Source organism: Perca fluviatilis, chromosome 12 (genome assembly GCF_010015445.1).
Source record: "Perca fluviatilis chromosome 12, GENO_Pfluv_1.0, whole genome shotgun sequence".
Taxonomy (NCBI): domain Eukaryota; kingdom Metazoa; phylum Chordata; class Actinopteri; order Perciformes; family Percidae; genus Perca; species Perca fluviatilis.
In genome coordinates this window covers 16,081,513-16,103,760 of record NC_053123.1, presented here as the reverse complement: position 1 = coordinate 16,103,760, position 22,248 = coordinate 16,081,513, and the positions used below count along the sequence as shown (strand labels likewise).

The 22,248-nt window shown below is 41.0% G+C and overlaps 2 protein-coding genes across 2 annotated transcripts in view; both read right to left on the bottom strand.

Moving 5' to 3' along the window:
- Nucleotides 1–2,118: 2,118 nt before the first annotated feature.
- Nucleotides 2,119–4,485, bottom strand: dap1b (death associated protein 1b). Its single transcript, XM_039818861.1, has 4 exons — nt 4,328–4,485; nt 2,994–3,090; nt 2,771–2,837; nt 2,119–2,628 (listed from the first exon to the last, which is right to left on the bottom strand). Exons 1-4 carry the CDS (start codon nt 4,395–4,397, stop codon nt 2,512–2,514), a joined length of 351 nt encoding a protein of 116 aa, XP_039674795.1. The 5' UTR covers nt 4,398–4,485; the 3' UTR covers nt 2,119–2,511.
- A 2,938-nt stretch (nt 4,486–7,423) lies between these two features.
- The window catches only part of LOC120570318 (plakophilin-4-like), an 82,773-nt gene continuing 67,948 nt past the window's right edge, over nt 7,424–22,248 (bottom strand). Inside the window, 12 exon segments of the mRNA XM_039818606.1 lie at nt 7,424–8,467; nt 11,213–11,277; nt 12,081–12,221; nt 12,328–12,445; nt 12,739–12,823; nt 13,313–13,505; nt 14,410–14,560; nt 14,858–15,031; nt 15,384–15,449; nt 15,451–15,561; nt 16,269–16,386; nt 18,043–18,226. Coding sequence (XP_039674540.1) covers nt 8,222–8,467; nt 11,213–11,277; nt 12,081–12,221; nt 12,328–12,445; nt 12,739–12,823; nt 13,313–13,505; nt 14,410–14,560; nt 14,858–15,031; nt 15,384–15,449; nt 15,451–15,561; nt 16,269–16,386; nt 18,043–18,226 — 1,652 coding nt within the window. The 3' untranslated portion in view covers nt 7,424–8,221.

Here is a 22,248-nt window from a genome sequence, read left to right as displayed (position 1 = left end):
GTATACTCTGTAACTTCTTCCTTGTTAATGGACAATACAAAAGGAGGGGTTGAAACATGAGTCAAAGCTTTTATGTAAATGTAATTGATTTAGGTTTGTATTAGTGGCTATTAAAAGCAGGATGTCATTTTGTAGCTTTGTGTGTACTGCTGAGTCCACTTTCCGAGTCTGCTTTAGGCGTCATAATACATATTAGCATATAACTTAATTTAAATGTTATTTCTATCGAGAGGCTAAAATGTTTTCACCATGTAGGGATATACAACGGTATCTAATGAGCGTATACTTAGGGATCAACCGATACTGGTTTTTTAAGGCAGATTCTGATTATTAGTTAATGAAACTGATAACCGATATTTGGAACCGATATGCATTTACAGTGAAAATGAAAATCTTTAAGTCAAAATTAAGAGTCGGGAATGTTACAAACTCCAACACAAAACTTTGTTTAAATGCTTTAAGCAATTATTTAATAAATGACAAACTTTCAACATAAAAGATCAGATAGTGTTGTGGGCGGGACATTAAATCAGACTCAGTGGTGAGTGAAACCGAAGCAGAGGGACAGACACAGAGCTGTAGCGCAGCCAAAGTAACGCACTTTTTAATTCATTAACTTTATCGGCCAGGGCCGGTAATTGGTCTATCCCTACTTATAATCAGGCAAAAGTGCAAATTAATGTTTACTGGAAAGGATTACTAGAGTGAAGCTCACAGCACACCTTAGTCTATGGTGACCTCATGAGGTGACAATATTTCATGCAGCTTGTTTCATGTGCAAATTTTGTCTCACCAGATGTGTTTAACAGAAGTATAATGTCATAAAATCATTGTTTTCCTAGTATCATTTTGCATTTTTGTGTAAACTACACTATAATGAGTAAACCTGTATGCTTAAAGTGTACTGTGGTGATAGGAGTACATTTTTTTAGATTGCACACATCTTTTCCCACTCCTGTGTGTGAGTCGGTTATACAGTCGGTGTGCAATGTTTTCTCAGCAGTGTGGTGGGCGTCACTGGGTCAGCGAGGCTCTTTAGATGGCGGGGGTATGGGCAAACACTGGCAGTGACATGCACCGTTTGCAAGTAAGAAGACCACCAAATGCTCCACTCTTCAAACAGAGCTGAAGAGGTCTCTGAACTTTACACACAGAAGGCATCAAAGGCATGGGTGAACAGCATGAGCATTACAGAGAATTTAAGTTCGGCACGTTGCGTTTAAGGCTATCGGCGAGTACTTTGTTGGCGAACAGACAAGCAGATATCATTTGTGGGCTTTTTGAGACAAACAAAGGCCCATGTATGACCACACAAAATTGGGTGTTAACACACTTGCATGTTCACACTCAACCTGTTCAAGGGCTTGGTGGAGTGGCTGTTGTATTTACACTTGCATGGATCTTTATTGAAACTGATAACTTAAGACACATTCTGTAGGGTCAAGGTGTGCACAAGTCTAACATTACTCAAAGAGTGTTCAAGCCCCACAGTCAGGTAGCTTATACTCCCTGCAAATTTAAAAGTCAAAAATAGGGAAGTATTATGTACACACTCAATCTCAATGTAATGTGTGAGAGCATATCTAGGAATTTTTTTTATTTTTTAAATAGTTTCAGCTTAAATAAATTTGGGATATTTAATCTAATATATTACTGAAAATTATGTAAAATCTGATCTGCCCTGGAGGAATGTCTCTGCAAGCACATTTGCCATTTTTCTACAAAACATCTGGTAAACCTAACATGTTGGTAATGAGTTTAAATATTTGTTTTCCTTTACTGTACATGTACACAACCGTAACCAAAGTTGAGCAGGTTCTGTAGGCCTTTAAAGTTCCCTAAAGGTTTTTTTTTATTTATTTTTTTTTTAAATCACAATGGTCAGGATTTCGTCATTGGAGCCTCTAGTAACACCAGTTGTTGCAATGCACAGGGGTATGTATAAAGTGAATAAATGCTTGATAAAGCAATGAAGGTTGTAAATGTTTTGGTGCATGCAAATTACAGTTGATGTTAAGTACAATGATTGAGTGTAATAAACAGTCATTTGCTGCCACCTAATGGCCATGTAGCTTACTGCAAAAGCAACATTGAGGAATAAAGACATCTGCAATCTTGTGGTATCTAGCCATGCAATTTTTTTTTATTAAATCTAGTAAGTGCCAAGCAATACATGTGAAGATTTCACTGAGAGAAAGAAAAACAAAAAAAACAACCCCATCTCAAAAACCTCACTTAACCCCCCCAACCCTCACATTAAACATACCCCAAACAATCTGGTTTTCATCAGCTGAGAAATACAAGTACAGCATTTTTTATAACAAGGAAAGGCACATTAAATGCTGGTTGATAGTATTCTCTCAAACAAGCACAGCCTACAAAGTAAGTCTCTCCATAAACACTGACACTTTATACACAACCTGTCAGTCCCCTCGTGTCTAATGCCTCATGTCTGTCTTTCACAGCTGACTTGACACGGTTGCCTCTGGGGCATTCTTGAACACGCGTCGTTCAAAACTTCCTCGGCTGCTGGATGAAAAAGATCCGCGGGCAGTGGGGCTTCTCCACTGCAGGGCGCAACTTGCTGTGCCTCACGCTCACTGGCATCTCTGTGAAGTCATGGCTCAGCTGCAAATACATCAGGCAGGAGATTACACACAAGGTTCAGAGAGGCACTGGGACTAATCCAGCCAGTTACAGTTTTAGTATGAATTAACTTGAAATGCAACGTAAGAACTGGCTTTTTAAAATAAATTAATGTTTTGTTTACTTTGTCAAGAGTTCCTGCCAGAAGAATATTAACTTGTTGCATCCTGTTAGAGGTAGTGAGGGACCTGCTGCAAGATCACACAAATGGTTTCAATAAACTTGTTAGAACAAACAAATGTTAGTAACCTGATCAAAATAATTGTAAACATCTTATGGTGGGAAAACCTTTAGTTTACAACTCAAATCCATGCAATTTATATTACAGATGCAAATCATAGGCCTACCTCAGTTTATCAGACCTCTTGGTCTCCTTCTCTGGAATTCCATGGCTGGAACCATCCTCCAAGCTTTTCTTGGCTACCCGTTTACCTCCTGCCATCACTATTGATCCAGAGAAGAAAACAGGTTTAAATGTAATTTGTTACCTGAAAAAGCATCTCTGTTGCACCTGTGTTTAGCGGATTTTAAAGATTACAGTATGCTGGGGACCCTGACCCCTTTCTGGAACTATAGAAAACAATCTCAGAAATATTGCTTTTTCAGTGAATATTGGTATTAAAACACTATACAGACAGTCAAACATATGGCAAGCAGGTCACTGCTTGGCAGGAACTGGAGTCCAAGCTGAGCGAGTGGCCTACGTTTTAAAACAGTAGTCTCCAACCTGGGGGTCAATGATAAATCTGAGGGGATAAAGCAGTAACAAAAAAAAAATATTTACATTACACTAAACTACATTTTTACCCTTTTTAATAACCTTAGGTTTAACTACTAGTTTACAAGACAGAAAAGGTTGCAAAGCCACAGATGCAAAATCTTTGACATTAAAACGTGACTGAGACTTTATAAGCAGTAAGCAATGGTGTACTCAAAATGTTAAGTAAAGAAAAGTTAGCGTTGGCAGACTACAAAAACAACAACACACACACACAATGAGAATGTTTTGATGGTCAAAAACAGGGCCTTTTTACAGCAGCCATTTTGACAAGTAAGCAGGGCAAACTGTTGAAATTGATCAAAATTAAATTATGGTCCCGTTCCATTTAGGGGGTCACGGCCATTCCAGTTCTCTTAATACATCCATGATTCCAGCTCGTATAACGTTACCAGAGCAATGGCACACCTAAATGGAACAGAGCCATAATTAATGGTTTTAATTACACCTGTGTTTGCCCTGCTGTGACATGTCAAAATGGCTGCTGTGAAAACGGCATATTGTTTCGAATAGAATTCGGTTTGCACGACAGGATTTTGCTTGCATTAATCGAGGGCTCGGCAGGTGAGAACGGTTACTTCCACCAGCGGCCTGTTGTGAATCACAGTTGCACAAGCGTCGGCCGAGGGATGCAACCAGCATTATCACAGAAATCAGCGATTCAATTAGTGTCCGACGATACGATTACAACGTATTAACATGCGTATCATAAGAGGATGAAAAAAAAGAAAAAAAAGAAGAAAAAAAAACTCAGATAAAATAACGTTACTTGATTCAACGTCTCGGTCTGCATGGCTCTCTATCCGTGCGAGCAGTGGAACAACAACAACAACAAAGCTTTGGCTTTAATGTGGTTAGAAAATTCAACGGTGCAACTCGAAGTCAGCGCAAACATGTAGCTACCTGCCGGAGGGTGACCAGCTTTCAGCAGAGGAGTCTCCTTCGCTCCAGATTTGGAGAGTTGCTGCACCATTTTCGTAACTGTCCAGAGAAACTACAAAGAAAGTACGAAACTCTTTTCACTGCGCACTTGTTTTTATGCTCTAACGGAGATGACGTCCTGTGTGGCGACAGGAAGCCCGCAGCCAAAGACACGCCTATTTGAATTTTTCACTGATGTTGAGAAACAGCTACACAGTGACCATATATTGATCATTAACTTTCAATTGATGTCTCAGGAGTACGCCTGTATTTGTGTGCATCTATTTAAGTTGCTCGTATTTATTTCTCTTATTTATTCATTTGTTTGTTTATTTATTTATTTTTTGAAGGACTGTCTTATTTTGAAAATCTTGGCAAAGCCGTATTTCAAATGAAGAAGCCCAACCCACAACTGCTCTAAAGACAGTGGACCTTGAATAATCAATTCACATTTGAAAACAATAATTGCTCACTAAGGAAAAAATAAATAAAAAACCTCTATCAGGGTCTGAAAAATGATCCTTGCTTTTGTATAAAATGCATGCCCTACCATTGTGGTGCTGCAAGTTGCACAACGATATCTTAAAATATACATAAATTTCCTCCTACTGGAAGTAAACATTGATATCAGTATAGTGAGGCTGGCTTATAATCTGCTTCTACAAATACAAATAACACAAATCATTTGTGTCTCCAAGTTATGACCTGTTGCTTCGCTGCAGATTTCAGCAGGTTCCTTTAAATCAGTGCTTTTCAGAAGCTTGGCCCTCAGCTATGCTAAGTTCAGAGTCATTGCCGTGTCTAAACAAGCACAGCTATAGCTGATTCTCTGCCGCGTCATTGATGGATATCATTCGTAGTTAAGTTACGCAGTGGCCGCAGGTTCGACTCCGTCCTGTGGCCCTTTGCTGCAGGTCATTCCCCTTCTCTCTCCTCTTTCAAGCAAGCTGTCCTATCCAAATAAAGGCCTAAAAATGCCCCCCAAAAATCTTAAAGGTCCCATGACATGGTGCTCTTTGGAGGCTTTTATATAGACTTCAGTAGTCTCCTAATACTGTATCTGAAGTCTCTTTCCCGAAATTCAGTCTTGGTGCAGAATTACAGCCACTAGAGCCAGTCCCACAATGAGCTTTTCTTAATATGTGCCATTTCTGTGGTTGTAGCTATTAAGGAGCAGGGGGCAAGGTGGAGGGTGGGGGTGTGGCCTTGACCAACTGCCACTTTGCTCGTTTGAAAGCCATGATTTCTCTCTCTCATGGGTGGGCCAAATTCTTGAGGCGGGTATGGCTGCAACCTGGAGCGTCCCATGTCAAGCTGTCCTGTCTCATGCCATCCCGTCTCATGCCGAGGCATGTCCAACGGTAAGTTCAGAGGGTCAAAAATACGAAATCAAATTATTTTCCAGATGGAGATACTGGTAAGTTCATGGGCGTCAGTTTGGTTTGAAATGTGCTGGGGACAGAGACGCAAATTTGGAAGTACATTTCCAGAAGTGCTTGGTACAATGACGCATTAATTATTTTTTTCTCTTTCATGCAGGTCATGTTTGAAAGACGCTGTCCTGTAGCTTACTAATGAATACAAATATGGTTTAATGTACGTAAACAATGATCAATGATTACCAAATTTCTCTCTCATATTGCTCCTCATAACCACTGAAACTGTCAAAAAGCGGAGCGGCTGTGGGTTGACTCCCCATGGTTCTCATAGGCTTTATAAGTCATAACGTGAAGAAGCTTAACGTGGTTTAATGTACCTAAACAACGATCAATCATCACCACATTTCTGGTTAGATTTTTTGACAGTTTCAGTGGCTATGAGGAGCAATATGAGAGAGAAATTTGGTAATCATTGATCATTGTTTAGGTACAAGATTTTTCCTCGCCATAGGCGCCAATGAAGAAAAAAATATTAATGTGAGATAACTTATAATCGTTGGATTTCGGTTTAGTTCTTTTGACAGGCTTAAGTGTTCATTACAAGATATGGCCATGATAAATTTGGTGATCATTGATCGTTGTTTAGGTCATTAAACCACGTTAAGCTTTTTCACGTTAAGCAGAATGTAGGTAGGTACGCGTAGCCTACCCACCAAAAATTGAGCCTATGGGTAAGTTCGTGACCACGTTTGTTGCAATCAACTGAAAAACGTTTAAACTGTTAAAGTAACAATTTTAGCCATACATATAGTTTGCTGATTTCTGGATGTTATTGTTGTGTCCCTGATGTTAACGTACATTTGATGAAACCTGCATCAGCGTTGGTTGACATTTGTTAGCGAATATTATAAAGTCACCTAAAGCAAAACTTTCTGTGATTTTCCTTAAGGTACAAATCCGTGTCTTAAAAAAAATAAAGTATTAAAGTAGTAAAGTATTTTAAAGTATTTTATTCCAGACGCCAGCTTTAATTTTGAAAAGTAGAAGCTCGGGGACGGCACCAGGCAGGATGGCATGAGAAGGGACGGCATGACATGGGACGCTCCAGGCTGCAGCCATACAGTCTTCAAATTTTCTGGGTGGGCAAATTAGAGAAAGGGGAGGTAATCTTGCTCCTTATGACTTCATAAGGAGCAAGATTCCAGATGGGCCCATCTGAGCTTTCATTTTCTCAAAAGGCAGAGCAGGATACCCAGGGCTCGGTTTACACCTATCGCCATTTCAATCCACTGGGGGACCATAGGCAGGCTGGGGGAACGCATATTAATGTTAAAAAACCTCATAAAGTGACATTTTCATGCCATAGGACCTTAAAAAAAAATATTAAAAAAAGACCTGGACATTTACAAGTGTATGTGGACCTATTAGACAGTTTTATGAAACACAGGGCTGCTGACTGAAAGCTGGCCTCCCTCCACTCATGTCTGTGTGGATACATTGTGATGAAAAAAATCTTTCCTTTCCGATTGGAAACTACAGAGAAAAAAAAAAACTGTCCAAAAGGAGAAAAAGGAGTTTGATTTCTCTTTTGGGTCTCTCCATATTCACATTCATTTCCATTTGTGAGCATAGAAAATGGCAGTACGGCGTGAGAAAGATAGGTTTGCACTGTACCTGTGAAAAGATGCAATTACACGTGTTTAAAAAACAAAACTGACCTTTTATTATTTTAGCATGGTTGTGTTATGATGCCATCTTTGTCCACATATTTCTTCATATATTTATATATCTATAGAGATTTGACATGGCACGTTTCTTTTTTTTTTTAAACCAGTGCTGATGAGTGTAAACCAGGTAACATGTTTTTTTTTTTTCAGTATTTACAATAAAATGAAATAAATGTACAAGACTCCATGGCATTACACAGCTTCAACATAAAGTACAGATACAATTTGATCCCTCTGTACAATCTAACATCATTAGTTTACTATTATTTATTTATTCATTTTTTTAACGAATATGAGTCCATGATCCATTTTGGCTTCAGCACATACACATTCCCCATCTTGACTCTTACCACCGACCCTCGCTCACATGACTCGCACCTTTCACCATGCTATCACAGCTAAGAGTTTCATAAAGAAAATAAAACTAACATCTAGACAGAGCAGGACGCACGTCTCCTCGCTGTAGCGTATGGTCCCGTCCCTCAACAGATCCCCAGCATGATTCCATCTTCCTCTACTAAATTTAAAAATAATATTAAAAAAACAAAAACATTCCTTGATTTCCTTCTTTGGCACACATTCCATCTTTCCATCTGCTATCGCTCAGTTGAATTCATCCTTCACACACACAGGCATTCACTTTAAAACAAACACACTTATGAAGCCAAGTTCATGAAAACGTTATTTTTTTTTTTGTCGGTTCTTGTGTGCTCCCCGGGCTCCTCGCCTCGGCTGAGGGGAGGAGACGCCCCTCAGGAGTGGCTCCAGGCCTATACCCAGGAGTCAGGAGAGCCAGGGTACTGCTCCGCCCTGTAGGACGGCCTCCGCGTGCTAGCGTAAAAGTCCACATAGTTGGTGGTTGATTTCAGTCCGTGAGGCTGGGAGCTGTAGTCGACTGTGGGCGGGTAGGTGATGACCTCCTCCAAGTAAGGGTCGTCGTAGCCGTGGGGATGCTGCAGGTACATTCTGTACGTGTCGTAGTTCCTCCTGCCAGGCTCCTCTGTATAATACACAGGCTGCATGGGAAAGAGACAGGTTGGCTATGATGAACTGATGTTCACTGGAATATGATGAAGAGCCAGCAGTGGAAAGACACATTTACTCAAGTACAGTTATAATTCTTATGAAATGTAGCCATATCATGAAATCAAATGTTTTTGATACTCTTTAGATTTCAATTCCTATAGATATTCACAGGAAATTATCCATGTATGTAATCAAGTGGAAGTCTTTTTTTGTTTATATTTTCACCTCATTATTTACTGTTCACTCCCTTTACACCGTATCACAGCTGTATTACCTTAATGCAAACCGAACATTTCCAACTGCTGCTGCCTCATTAAAAACCTTCAAACTGGCAAAACCGGGGTTGGCTTTTATTGTTGACCAACTGCCACTTTGCTCGTTTGAAAGCCATGATGTCTCTCCCTTTCTCATGGGTGGGCCAAATTCTCTGTGCGGGCAAAGCAGAGAAAGGGGAGGTAACCTTTCCCCTTATGACCTCATAAGGAGCAAGATTCCAGATCGGCCCATCTGAGCTTTCATTTTCTCTATCGCCATTTCTAGCCACTGGGGGACCATAGGCAGGCTGGGGGAACACATATTAATGTTAAAAAACCTCATAAAGTGACATTTTCATGCCATGGGACCTTTAAGATTATTTTTTGGGGCATTTTTAGGCCTTTATAGACAAGACAGCTGAAGAAATGAAAGGGGAGAGAGAGAGGGGGGAATGACATGCAGCAAAGGGCCACAGGTCAGAGTCGAACCCGGGCCTGCTGCGTCAAGGAGTAAACCTCTATATATATTTGACATTTTATTTATTGCAGAGGAATAACCCCTTGAGATGAACCATCTCGTTTTCGAGGGGGTCGATATATGGGCGCCCACTCTACCAACTGAGCTACCCGGGCACCCTCAAGGGTTATGTGCCAGACATATGCAAGAATAGTATAAGTATATATCCTAAAAATATCACTATAATATATATACACAACGCACATGTTTTTTAAAAACCAGTAAGCTAATCAATCACCTTTAAGCCCACACGTCTCTAGCTACTAATGAAAAATCCAGAAGATAGATGGAATTTGGCTGAAATAAATGGGGTGATGACTGTCCTCATGCATTAACTAGTATAAATGTGATTGGATGACACCCCCCCCCCCCAATCTTGTCACTGTTCCTGTTAACTGAATGGGCACACATGGATGTGTCCCGCAGTGACAAGTGCATGAGATGCGCCCAGACCATCCCAATCCCAGCAGTCACATTCACTCTTGCTCAGACAATAGCTGATGAGCTGGGCCATTCCCAGCATCGCTATTTATCCACAGTGGAATACGCATCAGTCTCTTTGTATTAGTCAAGTGGGGTGGAAGAGCCAGCCGTCCTCGCCAGATTTATACAGAGCGGTGGAGGGATCTCAAACAAGGGCCTTGTACCATTGCTATCAAACACTTCCTAGAAGAAAACATCGGTTTACAAAGGTGGGATCACCTCTAAAGTTAGATTTCTTTGTCTAAACGATGAAGCCAAGTAGGCCTGAAGAGATAAGTCAATCGTCAAAAAAAAAAAAGTTAAACATTCTCTCATTCCAGCTGCTTTTCTGCCTTGTAAATTGTTGGCAATTGATATCTTTAGGCTGTTGTTCGGATAAAACAAGCCATTTGAAGATGTCACCCGTGGCTATGGGAAATTGTGACAGGCGTTTTTATTTATTTATTTTTTAGATTATTTTTTGGGGCTTTTCTGCCTTTATTTGTTAGGACAGCTAGGTGAGAAAGGGGGGAGAGAGAGAGAGAGAGAGAGAGAGAGAGAGAGGGGGAAGACATGCAGGAAATCGCCACAGGTCGGATTCGAACCCTGGACCTCTGCGTCGAGGCATAAACCTCCAAGTATATGTGCGCCTGCTCTACCCACTGAACCAACCCAGGCCAAGTGACAGGCATTTTTCTGACATTTCATCAACTAAATGGTAATCAACAGATAAACGATAATGAAAGTAATCATTAGTTGCAGCCCTAGTACAAAGCTTTAATTGGTTGTATTTTGTTAATGTTATGGTGTTTGATCCATTTAAACCTCTTAAACCTTCTGACTTCACCTGAAGCATCGTGACAACATGATAGTACATTGTGCATTGCCTTATTCTACATGCCCCAAATGCATGTTGTGATTTCTCCAATGCTATTGTATTATTGTGGGGGGTGCTGTGTGTTGTTGGGATGTCCAGATCCCAACAAACCAAATGTGGGACAAAGAGTATGTTTGTGTGGGATAACGTGGGACACGTTACCAACGCTAGCTCGTAACATCTCCATACTTTGCCCTCTGGTTGATTCAGTGTCACACAATAGACTATGCAGGTTACAGGTTAGGCTTTGTGGGACTCACATGTACTGTGTTTCCACCATATTCTGCCTAAAACCTGTTTGATTGATGTTAAACACAGTCCTGTGACAGCCTTACCTGCTTTCTTCCCAACGTTGGATAAAAGCCAGATTTTAGAAAAGCATCTGTCCTGCAGTGGTTTGACTTTTCAAAACTAGAGCCAATCTGCATAAAGCAGGACACCTGGTCACCCTAGTCGTTGTATACTGAATAATTGTATAAAACGTTCTGCACAAATAAACCAAACTTAAAAAAGGTAAATACATAGTAATTTGCATTGCAATCAGAGCATACAAACCACGTGCAGATAAGAAAGCAAAGACTGTGAAGTTGAACCAAACATTTTATAAAAGAAAGATTATATTCACCTGTGTTCTTCGGGGCTCCTCTCTTGTGGGGGATGAGTAATAATATGGAGAAGGTTTTCCAGACCCTGGAAAAAGGAAAAAAAGAAAAAGAAAAAGAGCAATTCAGTGAGCCTTGATAAAAATACACTTCATTACTTCATTTCATATCAGTGAAAAAGTCTGCACAATCCCATCGGGCAAATGTCTGTATTTAGATAGAGCAGGATCAAGAAGTGCTACGCTGTGCTGGGGAGAGAAATAACACCAAATAATAGAGTTGGCCACTGCTGTTCTGTTGTTTGCATAACCCATGGGATGGGTATTTTAGTTGGCACTTTATCCAACCGGTGGAATCCTGAAACTCAATTTCCATTTCACTATGTAATGCGTGGACTGTCTAGGCTGCAGCTCATTTTGTTTACTCTGCTCTGCCCTGCCCCTGCACCAGCCAACCAGCGTAGGCTGGCAAGAGCTCTCATCTGGCTGTAGTATGTCTGGGTACCCACTCGCTGCCCCTGTCTGCATGCAACTTGGGCCTGCTAACAATGGCATCATTGTTGAGTGTCCACCACTGGCTGGCCAGTTCACTTTACTGCTGTGCAGACCAGCTCTGAAGTGCTCAGAATTAAAATGACTGCCTGTCTCAGGGCTGGCAGGCTTTAGTGAAGATGATAACAGAGGACTGTCTTGGCAGGGAGATGAGACTGGCCATGGAATCTGCTTGGCGCTTTATGAGGGATAAAATAGATAAAGCCCTGATCAGAGAGGACCAGAGGGTAGCCTGTGATTACAGTCTGGTGCAGATAGTGGATACTATGGTTTTAAAGGCTACTAATATGCAAACTGTATGCACTTTCAATAGCTTTCAGATGTGTGCATGTTTGAGTACCTGTATACTGCTTTTTATGGATACTGTTGTCCCCTTGGTAATTATAAAATTGCATAGTTGACTGTGCTCTCTGGTAATCTCTGATAGTGTCTCTATGCTCTTTGATGCCCAGCATGGCAGGAGACGACGTGGCACTGACAGCTGTAAAGAGAAAAACACATTCTAACCATAAATTCCAGAGGTTTTCCTGTTTTCACTGACTGAGTCTATTTTCATCTGGCAGGGTCTGTAGGAAACTAGAGCCTACCAGGGTGGTTGACTGGGGACATCTGAATGGTGCTGGTGGGGAGGGTGGGCTGGGACTTAAACCTGTCCCGTTCAAGTGTTGACACTGGAGTGAGGAAATGGTTTTGGCTCCATCCATCCTGTTAGGAAGAAGAGAGAGGAAACATGGTGGTTAGAATAGCTAGAGCCGTGCTGGATTTAAAATGCCCTTTCTTTGGTCACAGAGGGAATATTTAAACATATTCCTTTGCTGTGTGGTCCACAGCAAACCTATATTAATAAAAAGCACATTTAGCTTTTTTTGTTGTTGGTATTTACAAAACATGTATTTCATTCAGTAAAATCCAAACATGTTGTACACATGAAACACAATTACTTATATCAACTGTTTTTTTTTTCTTTTCTTACAGTTGATCAATCCAAATGTTCTTACTTTCTTATAGATGGTTCGCAGATCCCGGTACTGCCACAGTGTGTTCAGCACTTGAGCAGCTGCTTTTACCACCTTCATAGAGTACCTGGAAGACAGACAAAAACATAAACATGTATTTTTGAGTATTCCTGAATCACTTTAAACTCATTTTAAATCACACTGTAAATATAAGAGGGCAGTACGATTGAAGGAAGAGAGTGTCCTCAGTGTGTTTTAACCTGGAACATTACTGAATATATTACAGTCTAGAAATAGTTGCTGGTCCATAATTCCACAGGGACATAAAAGCTCAAATGCACACAAATCCACCTTCCCTGTGGCTATGGCTTCTCCTTCTTTGAGCATTTACATGTTTATGTGTGTGTGTGTGCTTAAATGTGTGAGTGTTTGTTTAAACTCCCACTGTCCAGGACAGTCTGTACAGACCAGCCACCAGCCACATATGGCTGATGACTGTTTGTGTTCTGGCAACGCATTTGAGCATGTGCACATGTTAGCGAGTCAGATTTGCATCAGTGTGTACTCTTCCCCCTCACTAAAAGCATTGGGACAAATGCATGCTGCTGTAGCCCACCTGTCTCCTCTGCCCTTGGTGATGTTGACCAGCTTCTCAATGCCGCCCGTGTCAGCCAAGGCCTTGGCGTTCTCCATGTTTTTGCTGGTGACCTCGTGCAGGGTGCAACAGATGGCCGCCACCGTCTCGTCTGACAGCAGGGTGGTGTTTCCCCCGGGGAGACGATTGACCAGGTCCCTCATCGCATACTTCCCTGAAAGGGAGGAGGGGGGGAAGTGAGACATGCAGCTAACAAAGTAATGACATACTGTACTGCAGGTTTGTGAGCAGAAGCTCATGCACAGAGATAAGACATACAGACATGTAGTGCATTTATTTTTCCATGTTACATAATGTATAGGTGAATGTCTGCCACAGTGACTTAAACTATATTTTGTTCTTTCTATATCATGAATGATATATTCATTCTGGTCGAGACTGCAGTGAGGTAGGCAGTTTTCCTAAATGACATTGCATTATCATCACAAGGACGTCGGAGAGTGAGCATCCTACTGTTAAAAAAAAAAAAAATCATCTATCGCACGCACGCACGCACGCACGCACGCACGCACGCGCACGCACGCGCACGCACGCACGCACCTCCTCCCCCATCTGCCTACAGGTGTCACCCCTGCATTGCTGGAACTGGAACTCCTCATTAATTCCACACAGAGAGCACATAAAACTTTCTTTTCATTAAATGAGACTGTTTCATGGAACAAAAAGGTCTGGAGTGAGATGAAATGAAAAATGATAAGTTGTTAAAATGTTCACAAGACGTGGTTTCTGTTTCTGCGTTTGATTAAAAACATTGATTTTAAACACACTGTCAGTAGCTCTACTATGCAAATCATGAAACGGTTTGGGATGTTAGGTGTTGAATACGCATATGATGTTATAATCAAATGTTCACAATATTGTATGTCTTGCATTGCCCATTGTGTATCAGTAACATTTCCAAAGGATCCTGCTGTATATAGCTCCCTATAAATCTAATAATAATAATAATAATAATATTTCTATACTGAGCAATTACCAACAGCATCAATAATCTTCATATATGTGTATTTTCTTATTCAGCTCATCTGGAGCCATCACAGTTTGAGAGTATGACTGACCTATGAGCTCCTTGTTCCTGACATCCAGCGCCATGTTTCTCAGAGCAGTGGCAACTGAACACACCACCCTGTCGTTATCCATCCGCAGCAGCTCCACTAGGATGGGCAGACCCTTTTCCTTACGCACTGCTGCACGAATGTATGCTGCAAACTGCACACACAGAAACACACACAAAAGGCATTGAACCTTCAAAAAAATCTAGGCAACACAGGGGTAAATGGTTGGTGTTGAGGTATGCATTGATTTTAAAAATTTGGCATGTGTGATTCTAAGTGTAAAACTGACGTCAGCTCTGACTGACACAGAGGAAGTGAGCTGTTAAATCCTTTTAAACCAGTTGAATAGATGCTTTGTCTCAGAGGATATCACACTTAACAGTGTGTACAGAAACAAAGGAGAATGGGTGTATTTGTTTGTGTGTACATAGATACACAAACATTACTGTACCTTCCAGTTGCCGGCTGACAGGTTCTGAAGTGACCCAGCGGCGCCCTCGAGAGTGGCAGGATTTGAGCTCTCAGCCAGCAGTGTCAAGTAAGGCTTAACCACCGAGGGGTGCCATAGCATCTCTGCCCCCTTGGGAGACTTGGAGAAGCCGGGGATGGGTCCCACACCGTCCCACTGAACAAACAACCACAGTGTTTAGTCACGCTGGAATACAGGTTCTGATGCATGACTTTTTTCATTTATTTTCCAAAATTCTCTTGGAAAAAAAAAAAAAAAAAAAAGCCTCATTAAAATTAAAACCGATGACAGTAATAGTACAACAGTTGAGAGGTATTGGTGTGACCATTCATGGGGAATTGGACCTATTATATTGTAGCACAATGAAGTTAGAGTTAGACTTTTTTTCTTTTCAGAAATATGCTACAATGTAGCACACGGTTGTGTGTTTTTTTTGTATGTGGTCTGTATGTATACAAAATAATTTGAATACAGCTCTGAGCCTCTATTTAAAAAGCACCACACTCACGGTGTCTTCCTGCAAGCTCTTTTTTTTTTTTCTCCCCCCCCCCCCCCCCTCTTTTCTGGGCGACTCGCTTCTCTAGTAAGCCGTCTAGCTCCTCCCCCCCTATCTGCCGGGATGGCGGCAGCTCCAGCTCCAGACGATATGACAGGTTCCTTAGAGTGCAAATACAGTTCTCCACAATCTGATGGTGGGCAGAGGGAGAAAAGGATTTGGGTGGCTGGTTATAGCAGCAACTTTCTAAATCACCATGACAGAGGCTACAATACAATAAACTCTGTGCAGCATGCTACACCATCTACAGACAATGTGTGGTACACAGGCCTGCTATTTGTGGCGTTACAAATCAGTTCGTTATGGGACCCAAAGGGTTTCCAGTTAGAAAGAATATCTGGACCAGAGCAAATGGATTTAAGTCCACGCTGTTTGAGTTCTGTGCAGGCTTTGCCTCAGAGAATGTCAATGAGCATACATGTTTGACAGAATTAAGGGGCCCAGCCAGTTCCCAAGAGATGCAATCTCCACTTTACAGATGAGCCACTTGACGTTTTATGTCTTTTACAATGCACAGATGTGTGTCTGAGAGATCTGATTTAATTTCTGCTGCTACCATGGAAAAATGTTAATATACTGTATACCAGGTCAATAAGTTAGTCTATCAGATTCTGAATATTATGTATGTATAAGTTGTGCTTTGGATGATAAAGTACATGAAATAGTTGCTGCTGGATGATATGGGGGTCATTCAGACACAGGCAATAAAATGATTCACATGCGGTTAAGTGGGATTTTCCCCCAGAACCTCTTATCATGTGGCAGCATGTATTCCTTCTGGCTTAGTGTGTGTGTGTGTGTGTGTGTGTGTGTGTGTGTGTGTGTTTTAGTGTGTACCTTGCTGTCGAAGTCAGAGGTGTTAACACAGGCTTTGATGACGTAGAGTAGTGAGTCAACCAGGCCCTCACAAACCCGCATCTGTTTTCTGGCCTCCTCACCAGCTGAACTCAGGTTCCTTTTGAAAAGCACATCACACACACACACACAAATGAATTAGACCTTTGATTTGGGGGCTTTGCTCAACAAACAAATGAGAATACCCAAATACACAAAATGACAGCTACGTGTGTGTGTGTGTCCTACTTGAATGTGTAATGTAGGTTTGCTGTCCCCATACACCATCCATAATGTATGAAGTCTGTGTGGTCTGATTGAAGTCATTATTGCCTTTGGCAGAGTAAATAAGGAACTAAGTGTGCTTACACAAACACACACACACACACACACACACAGCTATGCACGCGGACACACACACACACACACACACACACACACACACACACACACACACACACACACACACACACACACACACACACACACACACACACACACACACACAGTTCAACAAATTAAAGTCTAAACTCTACATGCAGCACAATGTCTTGTCTTCAAAGGAAGACGACCCGGGAGAGAAGCTGGAAATATTACATCATTGACTGTAATAGTCTATGAAATTATTATGAATTTGAAAGACACAGGACAGCTCAAAATCATAGCTATAGCCAGAGTTTATATAATTTTTCTTTTGATGTTGTACATAACAATAATCATTTATGACAAAATACACACCGTTCTGATACTGGTATCTAAAATCGATTAAAGTTTTTTTGTGTTTACGTTAGTGGGAGGTCACTCCAGTATTATATTTTTCTCAAAGACAACATTAACTTAGCTATTTACTGGTGCTGTCAGTTATTAACGGCGTTAACGCAAACCCATTTTAACGGCGTCAATTTTTTGTATTGCAAGATTAACATTCTTTTTGGCCTAGCAAACTTTGTAGTTTTTTTTCACATGGTGTTCACAACAACAACTAGTAACGTTAGAAAAACTACAACACCACACCGGATCTAGCTAGACCGGAAACAAAACAACAGGCACGCCGCACACACTTGTTTGGGCTTGCGAGCCGGCCAAAGAGTAGTAGGCTAACGTTACGTTTTGAGTGGATGGTGAGCATGAGACGCTGAAATGGATGCCAATACGATTCTGAATGGAAAGTTTACTTTTAAAAAGTTGCCAAATGGTTCCATTGACAAAAGCAAAGCGATCTGTGTGTTTTGTCGTTGTGAACTGAGCTATCATCGCAGCACGTCCAGTCTGAAATACCACTTGATGGCCAAGCACACAGCTGATGCAAATTCTCCGCCCCCTCGTCAAAGCCAGGCAACAATGGATGACTTCAGACAGAAGCACATGGATACCGCAACTAAGAACAAACTTACTGCAGCCATAGCTACATGGGTCCAAGTAAGAATGTTAGTGTGAAATTGAACACTACAGTATATGCCAATGTTGTTTTCAATAAAAAAAAAAAACATTTGCACAAAGCAAGCTGATCCACTTTTCCATGTTGATAAGAGCATTAAAATAAGAAAAAAATAATGGGACAAAAAGAAATCAAGTGACATTTAGAATAGATACAAATGTGCGATTAATTGCCAGTTAACTATGACATGAATGCGATTAATCGCGATTAAATATTTTAATCGTTTGACAGCACTAGTATTTACAGAAGAGCCACATTATGAGCTCATTCCCCAGATGTAATAGCGTCAGTTGGCCACATTGGGGTGCTAGTGCCAAGTGTGCTCATCAGGTGGTTTACCTCAGGCAGCCTGTGGTGTTCCTCAGCACCAGGGAGGAGTGGAACTTCAGCTTGTGGTCGTCATCAAAGGTGGAGCTGCTCCATCCAGAGTGAGGGATGATCACAGTGTTGGTTACAGTCGTTAAGGCGTCCCGAATGATTGTCATCTTGACGGCGTCACATGACGACAGGTTCCACAGCACCCCTGCGGAGACACCCGCACACAAACACAGGCATTGAGAAACGGGCATGCTGTTATGTCAGCTGTCATGTGCAGTTAGGGTAACCCAACAAAGATACCAACAACTTGGGCTTTAAATAGCTCAGTGTGTGTGTGTGTAGATGTGCCCACTAACAAACACACACAAACAAGCAGAGACAGGGTCACGCACACGTGAAAAATATTCTTCACAAATAAAACAACAGCTCGAGCATCAAGGCATCAGACATTCACATTAAATTTCATCCGAGTAGAATATCCTCAGGGCAAATATTATTTGCTTGAAACAGGAAAAAAAGGGAAAAATTTCAAAAAGAAAGAGGACAGGGCGGAGATCCATATGGCAAAGACTCAGTCATTGGAAATGAAAAATAAATAATGTAAAGGATTTTGAAATCATGCCATCATTTCACTCAATTCAAATATACTTTTGGTAACCACTGATAATCATGCACAGTCCTGAAAGCCTTTGATGCTGCATCTGTCAAGGATTAGCCAGCATGTAGCATGTTCTTCTAATTAGATGCCTCTTGCTGCTAGGCTTATACTAAGGCACAGGCTGACTTGTGCAGGGCACCAGCACACTTGGAGGAGGCTAATGCTGCACGAGCTGGAATCTACTGTGAAGACGCAGGGCTATCTACATTGGCTAATACTCAAAACTGCTGCTGCAACAAAACTACTCGTGCATGTACAGTATACAGCACATGTGTTAGTGTTTCAAATGGGGTTGCTTCATGACTTATACATAATATGTGTGTCTGAATAGCTACCACTTTTGCTCTACAACTTCTAACCTTGGTTTGTTAATGCAGAACAAAGTACATGACCTACAGACAAGGGCAAGCTATTAAAAAGCTCTTCTTCTTTCTTAACCTCACTTTTTATTTCCTTTCAGTACGCTGTTCTCCCTCTCTCTAATTGAACCGATGGAGATGATAATAGTCTATAATATAGCCCAGGATTCCAATTCAGAAACCCTGCTGGCAAGAAGCAATTTAAATAGATGCATCTGGCAAGCAGTGCCTCTTCTAGTCATTTAATCAACAGCCATTTCACTTACTATGATCCTTATTAGCATCAAATAGCTTTAAAACCCATTAAAATCCTGGAGTGAAGTTTCATTATTTCTTATTTATTTTGACAAAATAGCAAGACAAAGCAAAGAATTAAGTCATACTTGGCTCTCGAAAGTTAACATTCAGCATGTGCTTCTTAACAGAGCTCGCCAGCAGTGTGTGTGGGGCTGCATGATGAAAAAAAAAATAATCAGGTGGGGACAACGTCTCTGCTCTACTCAGGCAGTGGGATAAATTTCAATCAAATTGTTCGGTGTTTGCCTTTCTCACGAGATTCTCAAGACACATAAGGACTGCCCTATAATAGGACCACTAATGCAGTGATAACATAAATACTAACGCCTACTGACCAACTTCCTTGGCTTTTACATCCACAATCAAACTCTAGTTCCTCCACACCCACTCTAATGTCAATTTGAAGAAATGAAACTCTTCACTGCAGGATTTTAGACATGCCCTGTGGAGGTGGTGGCATGCCGGAGAAATCAACAGGCAAATTCCCTGAGGTGTGACTGACAACGCTGTCAGTGGTGCAACACCACCGGCAATAAGTCATATCTGACAGTCAGACTGATCAGACCTGTGTGTGTGTGTGTGTGTGTGTGTGTGTCCTAAACTGCGTGCAAACAGTCCTAAACTGTGTTCTCTGCTCATGTTCTCAGGTGCCTTGGCCTGGCTTTGAAACACCGACCCAATGTAAACACTGTTGTGGTAGGCCAATAGCCAACTGAGAGCTAAACCAGTAAGCACGAGGAGAGCGAGGGCGAGAATTAATATTGAGATGCAGAAAAAAGAAAAAAAAAATGAGAAATGAAATGGCTAGAATGGATTTATTTTTACGACTGTAGGCTAGGGGCCCGGTTTCGCAAGAAAAATAAGTAGTTCCAATAACGTGATGTACGACCACGTTGGAAGGCAAAAGTGTTTTTAGCTGTTCCGAACGGCCACAAGGCGAAGGCGAGGTGAAAAGCTGGCTGCCATAGAGAGGGGGGAGATAATGGCACACATTTTTAATCTCTCCTGGAAGCGGTTTGACCATATGACAAGAAATTCTGATAAAGTATAATGGCGCCTTAAGGGCTCTGAAACACCAAGCAAGTAGTCAGTTGGGTGTCAGCACCAATAGGCCATCATTGAGTGGTTTGTTGCTGATTGTTGCCCATTGAGTGTGCAGCACTGTTGTTGTTGTTATTGTGTTATCCGCAACCATTCACCAGTTTTGCTATTATAGAAAATCAATAATGTCACCCCTTTATTGCAATTCTTTGTTTTCTCACCTACGTCTTTGCTTCTGCCACAAGCAACACTGCAGACTGACAGCAATAGCGCAGTGCAAACTATGTAAAAACCTTACATTACCGGGTGCAACTTTCTCATCTCTATTACAAGCATACTAAGAGACTGCTTAAAGCGGGTCACAGTAGCATAAACACTGTTGGCTGAATTATAGATAGAGAACACCAATGGTGTATTGCATCCTGCAAAGATGCAGAATATAATGGTACGTCAGTGGTTAGATTTGGTTTTTGGAATTTTTTCCTTTATTAGATACTAGATAGTGAAGAGAGACAGAACACAATGGGAGAGAGAGGGCCTTAACAAAGTTTTTCCCAAGTTTGCAGTCCTGGTTCGTTGAGGTTGACTTTGTGTGTCAGGGCCCAAAGTTCACACCATCTACCCAACAGTCAAATTCCCACAGCTTTCACAACACTGAGCTTACAAACCTGTATCCGTTCCAAAACAGGTTTCCTTTTTTTCCTCTGCTATTTTTCTGATCATTTTGAATACATTTTGTAATAAAGACATAGCAGACCCCTAGCTGCCAAAGAGTAAAACAATCAAAAAAATGTTTGGATGACATTTCTAGAAAATATGGGGCACAAGTATGGTCTACTATATCATTCATATTTAATGTTTTATTTAAATTTCAAAAGTCTTATTTATATGCTACTGTAAGCTGCTTGTTCTTCCACAGTACAATAGAGTTATCATAGTGCATTTTTCACTTTTTGTGGCAAAATGCTAGCAGCTTCTCCATGTGCCTGGTATTTGTGCCAACCTAGGCTAAACACAACCATCAACCACCTACTAGACACACAGAGATTAAACTGATCTTTTGTTGGTTCCAGAAATGTCTGATTGATCATTATCTCTTAAATTAAAGGTTCTCAATTTTCGTTTTCAGCTAAGGACCCCTTAAACGATAGAGAATATACCAGGGACCCCTCATGTATACATATTTGCAGATTCCAAGAGTTGTTACAGTAGATTAGAAAGTCATTTATGAACTGTTATATATTTAAACATGTTAATATTTGTTGAACTATGAAGCCTTATTTTTTTTATTGAAAAAATGTTTTGATCTAAAAATAAATAATTTTTTTTACATCATGATGATCTGAATAAATGAATCTGAAAACGTTGACAGACCCCCTGGCAGAGTGCCACAGACCCCACTTTGAGAATCACTGTCTTGAGCCTAGACCTGGGCGATATGGAAAAAAATCTAATATCACGATATTGTTGACCAAATACCTCAATACTGATATTGCGGCGGTATTGGAAGGTTGACAATTGGTGCTTGCAAAAAAATATTTACACAATGAGATTTTTTTTTTTATAAATAATCATCATTAATGTGTATATAATAACTAAGTGGGTAAAGGCAAATAATAGAAAAGCTAGAACAGTCACTTTAATGTAATCCAGCCATTAAAACCAGGGACGGATAACACGTGTCATATCACGATATACAAAATTTAAGACGATATCCAGTCTCATATCACAATATCGATATAATATCAATATATTGCCCAGCCCTACTTGAGCCACAGGTCGGCATGTCATCGACTTTGTCAGCTACAGTGCAACTGGGTGTGTTGCACTGTAGCTGCTGCTGACCATTCAAAAGCCTCCAAATTTATTAAC